Raw genomic sequence first — 6,558 nt, 5'->3', positions numbered from 1 at the left:
TCCTTTCCTGTATCTCTCTCGCTTTCTGTCTCTCCCTCCTTCTCTCTCTTCCACTAGTTTTTTCTCAACAAAACGATGAGGCAGGAAATCCTTTCTAACGGCTGCTACCGCTGCCTAGTACCTGACCTCCCCAGCGGATAGAGGAGGGAGGGTGGGTGGGTGGGAGGGATTATTCAGAGCATATTGACCTGTCATGCATGGTTCTGTCACAATGATCTACTGGTAATGATGACTGCAACTGGTGACTACTAGAAAGGGGTGTGAGTGTGTGAGTGTGAGTGTGAGTGTGAGTGTGTGTGTGTGTGTGTGTGTGTGTGTGTGTAAAGACATGTCTGGGCAGGTACAGAACAGTAGTCGTACAGATCAATCAGCTATCCTGTCATTTCCAGCCTCAGTGATATGTGTCAGCATGGAGGGGAGGGGCCAGCATGGCAGGGAGGGGCTGGTACAAGGTTAGTACAGAGTTAGGACAGTGTGAGGACAGAGTTAGTACAGCAGTAGGACAGAGTTGGACAGGGTTAGTACAGTGTTAGTTAGGGATGCTCCGATCTGGATTTTTGGGGCCGATACCGATCACCGATTTCTTTCCTCAAGATCAACCGATACCGATACCGATTTTTAAAAAAATACATAACTGTAGGCCTACTGACTGGATAGCCTACATATTTTTTGCTTTTTAGACAAAAGTTTTGATCCATTAGGCACCAAGCAAACGCAGACCCATTTTTATGGCATAGTAAAAGTCTGGCCTATCACCCAGTTAGGGCCTGAAGCCCAAGTCAGTCGATATGGCTGTATAAAAGACATCATAAACGTGGCCTTCATGGTTTACATACTGTTACGTCCTCCTATGTTTTCTGTTCAGTTATCTGTCTTCCCCAGGGGAAAAAAAAAAAAAAAAGATCGGTTTTTGCGATCGGCCATTTTTACCGATCACCGATCGAGTCATTTGGAGTGAAATCGGCCGATTTAAATCGGCGGCCGATAAATCGGAGCATCCCTAGTGTTAGTACAGAGTTAGTACAGTGTTGGTTCTGTTCTGACATGTTTTAACACATCTGCATTACGATGGTGTCGTCCGTTATCACTAACTGCCATCTCATCCTCTACACCCACGGTACAACATTCCACAGACACCTCGGGCTTAGGCGCTACCTCCTACCTCCTCAGGCCATACACACACACACACACACACACACACACACACACACACACACAAACACACATACATACATACCTCTGTCTTAGACCCTACCTCTTCAGACCCTCAGGGTCAGCCTGAACCAGGCCCTACACAGCTAGGCTGCTCCCCATGTGCGTCACAGTAAACACTAGGGGTGGAACGGTTCTCGGTTTTATATTGAACCGTACGGTTCGCCTTCCACGATTCAATACGCACTAGTGAATGTCGGTTTTTCTGTTGCTGTGTTCCATTGAAAGTCGGAGGTCGAGTTTGTCTGGAACACAGTTGCTTCTGTAACTTGTTAAAATGTTTGTTCATGGCGAGCGGAGTTGAGAACATGGCAACAGTCTGAGGAAGCCCCGGATTGCTACAAATCTGTGTTTTGAGGTATTTGTATATTTTTTTTGCATGCGTGTCGTAGGCCTATATGCACATAATATAAACCTGTCAAGCCTAAAGTGCACTTTTACTTTTAATTCTTAAGGCCCCGATTTTGTCGCACCGCCGAATTCGATTCCATTGTTTTGAATGAGACAATGCACACAGCGTGAGATGCGATTTTGTCGCACGACAACATTCGATTCTCCATTCACACCCACACACTTCGGTGGTGTGAATTGAGAATCGAATGTTGTCGTGCGACAAAATCACGCACCGTGTGCATTAAGCTTAACTCTCCTATACCAGTAGTCAAGCCGAAGAGGCACGTTTACATTTGAAAGTGTTTATTAAAATGTTTTACATTTGAAAGTGTTGAAAGTTTTTTGTTATATTTATATTTTTAATATTATAATATACCAGTCATATAAGCAAAATAAATTAAAGTAACAGTTTATATAGCTAAATAGCATAATTATTTTCCTCCTTACGCATAAAACACGTACCGAAACCGTGACCCAAAAACTGAGGTTCATACCGAACCGTGGGCCAACTGAACCGTTGCACCCCTAGTAAACTCACACACACACACACCTACTCAACAATTTTCATTGTCCATTTTTTACAAGGGATCTTTTATCTGTGCCCAACCCAAGACACACATTACATATACACACTAGTGTTGTCATGATACTAACATTTTAGCTTTTACTTCCATCTTAAGTATCACGATTTCGATCCTCAAAAGATACCATGGCAAAAAGAAAAACGTCAGGCAAAGTAAAAGAAAATCTGAATATATACGAATATTTAAATAACAGAACATGGAACTTGAAATGCTACGGACTCTCTCACACCATAGCTATTGAGTCTGTTAACCACAAGGAGTCAAGGATGGCATGGGAAAGGAAATATTATTTAATTTATTTTATATAAATACATTTATTATTATGATGATGATTATTGTTACTATTATTATTATTAATAATAATAATAATAACATGTTGACATGTGGTAATGCCTGTGCCTTAAGGCCAATGCACACAACGTGCGATTTTGTCGCACAACAACATTCGATTCTCAATCCACACCACCGAAGTGTGTGGGTGTGAATGGAGAATCGAATGTTGACGTGCGACAATATCGCATCGCAATGCACACGGCGTGCGATGCGATATTGTCGCACGACAACATTCGATTCTCCATTCACATTCATTCATTCATTGGTGTGAATTGAGAATCGAATGTTGTTGTGCGACAAAATCGCACGCCGTGTGCATTGGGCTTTACTCTTCTTTTTGGGACAGTGGGACAAAATAAAAAATAAATAATTAAAACAATCTTTTTTTCATCTTTTTTCAACAATATGTTTATTGAGTTTTTGAGAAAGATCAAACAACTCTTGATTTCTTTTTAATAATAATAATAGTCTAGTAATAATTATATATATGTACTGGTATATACATACATGCAAATAAGTCACCAGAATTACCATACACATGTACATACAAAAGGCTACATTTTTTAAAAAAAAAAAAGAAAAAGGAGAGAAAACTAAAGAAAAGGCTACATTGCAACAGATACTTAATTATTTCCAACTCCTAGAATAGAATAGAATAGAATAGAATAGAATAGTTTAATGACCACACGACCTAGGTCGGTGGAATTTGTTGTCGGTACAGCTCATAAACAGTGTCAAAAAACATACACACATTGTACATGACATGAACACACATAACCACAAGACAAGACAGAACATATTTACAATTTATACAGTGCAGTGAGTCAGGTGTTGAGAGTCCTTATGGCAGAGGGGAAAAAACTGTTTTTGAAGCGGGATGTTTTGGTGGCCAGGGATCGGTAGCGCTACACTACTCCTGGTCAACAACACACAACAACTGCAAATGGTTTATTACAGAGTATATCATTGTTCATCCCCAGATTCGTCCAGCAAGTGTGATAAGTCCTTGTCCTCCAAATATTTTATGAATGGGCCCCAAATACTTTGGAATCTTTCCTGCCTGACTTTGAGCGTGTATGAAACAAAGACATCTCTTCTCTGGGGCGGCTGTGGCGCAGGAGGTAGAGACGCCGTCTAATGATCACAAGGTTGGCAGATGGGCAGTTCGAGCCCCGGCTGGCCACATGTCGAAGTGTCCTTGGGCAAGACACTGAACCCCAAATTGCTCCCAATGAGCGGGCCGGCGCCTTGCATGGTAGCTTGCCGCCATTGGTATGTGAATGGGTGTGTGAATGGGTGAATGAGAGGCCGTTGTAAAGCGCTTTGGATAAAGGCGCTATATAAGTGCAGTCCATTTTTATTTCTTCAAACCACTGTACAATACTTGGTTTACCGGGGCTTTTCCACGTTAGAGCTATTAACAGTCTGCATCTTTAAAGACATGTCTGGGCAGGTACAGAACAGTAGTCGTACAGATCAATCACCTAACCCTTAATGTAAAACTGGAAGTTCCTTTTGTATTTCATTTGATCTATTAACCCGCTATTGTATAGCCAAAATCCATATTGCTGCATGTATTTATAGATATTCCACTCAACTGAAAGGACATTTGGCATCAGGCACTTGTGATAAAAGACCCGGTTTGAAGATAATGTAATATAGAACCATTTTCACAGCGAGTTCTTGATGGCAGCAGTCGTACCCTCCAGTTAGCTTGCCTCCCCACCTCTCAGGATAACACCTGCTACATTGCTAAGTGTTACATTGGCACTAACATAACCTATGCACACACACACACACACAGTAAGTTATTGTTTTAGTGACTGGAATGAAAGTGAAAATGCAATGCAATTCGTTTTATTGCGAGCTTTCGGTCATAGACCTTCTTCAGGCATGAAGCAGACAAGTGAATGCAGTGGTATAAAGGGTTCAAACAACATCATTTGATTTAGCCAATGCCAATGCCAACACCTGTGTCAAAAATGTCACCTAGTGGCTAGGCATCAAGGGAATTGTAGTCTTAGATTTAGTGGACTACAAAAAGTGTTCATGAGACAGAAAACACCCAAATCAATTATTTACAATAATTATGTGGACAATATATGACTGGAATGTTTACAAAGTGGGAGTCTTGGCATGTAGGAGAGTGTAGTCAGGAATGAGACTCGACTGTACAGTCAGTAATCTTTTGAGACTGATGTAATCTTTTGTGTTTCGTTTCTTTCCTGGCTCTCTCTCTCTCTCTCTCTCTCTCTCTCTCTCTCTCTCTCTCTCTCTCTCTCTCTCTCTCTCTCGTTATCAGCCCCCAACATGTCACCGCCTCCCACTACTTCTTAGAACTCCTTACCACGAAACCAGATCTCTCAATTCCTCAGAACCCCCTTTTACCACACACACACACACACACACACACACAGGGAGAGTGTTATGTGGAAGTATGGTCATTGTTGAGTTTCCTTCCGTCAGCTGACCAATGTTTGAGAGAGAGAGAGAGAGAGAGATGTCAGGGACACGCCTCACATCTGTGACATGTTTGGAATACCTTAGGAATGATTCTCTCTGCCTCTCGCTCCTCTCTTCCACCAATCTCTTTCTATCTCCCTACCACCCTCCCTCGAGACATTCTGTGATGAAGACATTCTGTCTCTCTCTCTCTCCCTCCCTCCCTCCCTTGAGACATTCTGCCTCTCTGTTCTCCTGACCAGGCCAATCAACTGTCATCAACACAGCTGTCAGCCAACCAGGACAGATGTTCACGTTGACAGACTAAACACTCAAATGTGAACTATTTTATTATGCTCTGTTTTGGCATCAGATTATCAGAGATATGCTATTATTCTGCTCAGACAAGTGTAGAGGTTCCTCTGTGTTTCCCCTCAATAACTGACTGTAACCTGAAACAGCAGTGTTTTCTACATGCTGATCAGCCATGCAGTGTTAACCTCCATCTGGTGGCCGTGGACAGAACTGCATCCTGTTGTGTCACTAGTGGGTTTGGCTCTCTATGGCTCACCGAACTGCTGCACTGTGACTGACAGGAAGGGGAGGGCCTAAGGATGGGGAAGGAATGTCAACAATTGAGGAAGATCACAGAAGGTCACCGAGATGGCTGCCATCCAGCCGATCTGCTTGTGTGTGTGTGTGTGTGTGTGTGTGTGTGTGTGTGTGTGCGCGCGCGCGCGCATCTGTGCCTATGAGCTTGCACGGGTCAGATGTAAGTGTTATTGAACTCGCCCCCCCTCTCTCTCCTCCAGGAGACTAACTCTCCCCCTCTCTCTCTCCTCCAGGAGCGCTTTGCGGAGGTCTTCGGTCAGGACGCGGCGGCAGAGACCAGGAGGTCTCAGGAGAGTTTCAAGAACTGGCTGCTGGCGGGGGTGACGCTGGTCACGGGCGTGGTGGTGGGGTCGCTGCTTGCCCAGAAACGCCTGTGAAAAGATGAAAAAATGAAGGATTTCTTTTACCTTTTCCCTCTCTTCCTCCTTTATTTTGCCAAGGACTGACACGTTCCCTCCTTTCCAACCCACAATGCACTGAGGACTCTGATTGGCTGAAGCTGATAGACTGTTGAGACTCATAGAGAGAGAGAGAGTGTGATGTCAGTAATTTAACCGAGCGCCATCAACCCCCCCCCCCCCCCGTGTGTGTGTGTGTGTGCGTGTGAGGCGGGGGGGTAGGTGGGGCCTGGACCAAATGTTGTCATATTTACTCCTGTCTACTCTTCTCCTGTCTGTATGAAGTCGTTTTGACAAATTCATTTTAATTTTGTACAATGTCCTCCTCATGATGTTGTCCAACTGTAGATCATAAGTCAGAGAACAGAGTAGCAGAATGATCCATTCCAGTGTGTTGAGGGGGTCCTCCTTGGCTCTCTCACAGGGTTGCCTTGTTACTGGCCCCTAAATCCCCACCCCTCCACTCTGAGATGGTATGTGCCATATGGACAGTGAAAGGGCAAGGGATGTACCACCTGCCCCTATTAAATTGGGGGAAACCCATCCAGCCTCCTAGCCAACAGACAGCGTAGATCACATACAAC

The 6,558-nt window shown here is 43.8% G+C and overlaps 1 protein-coding gene across 2 annotated transcripts in view; it reads left to right on the top strand.

Annotated features, from left to right (window-relative positions):
* bcl2l1 (BCL2 like 1) overlaps nucleotides 1–5,959 on the top strand; it is a 22,697-nt gene extending 16,738 nt beyond the window's left edge. For both annotated transcript variants that reach the window (XM_080534057.1, XM_080534058.1), the window contains exon 3: nucleotides 5,810–5,959. In XM_080534057.1, coding sequence (XP_080390183.1) covers nucleotides 5,810–5,953 — 144 coding nt within the window. In that variant the 3' untranslated portion in view covers nucleotides 5,954–5,959. The remainder of the gene's footprint in view (nucleotides 1–5,809) is intronic.
* Nucleotides 5,960–6,558: the final 599 nt, after the last annotated feature.

This window comes from Nansenia antarctica (genome assembly GCF_963989245.1).
Source record: "Nansenia antarctica genome assembly, chromosome: 6".
NCBI classification, from domain to species: Eukaryota; Metazoa; Chordata; class Actinopteri; order Argentiniformes; family Microstomatidae; genus Nansenia; species Nansenia antarctica.
This window is presented reverse-complemented; position numbering and strand designations above follow the sequence as displayed.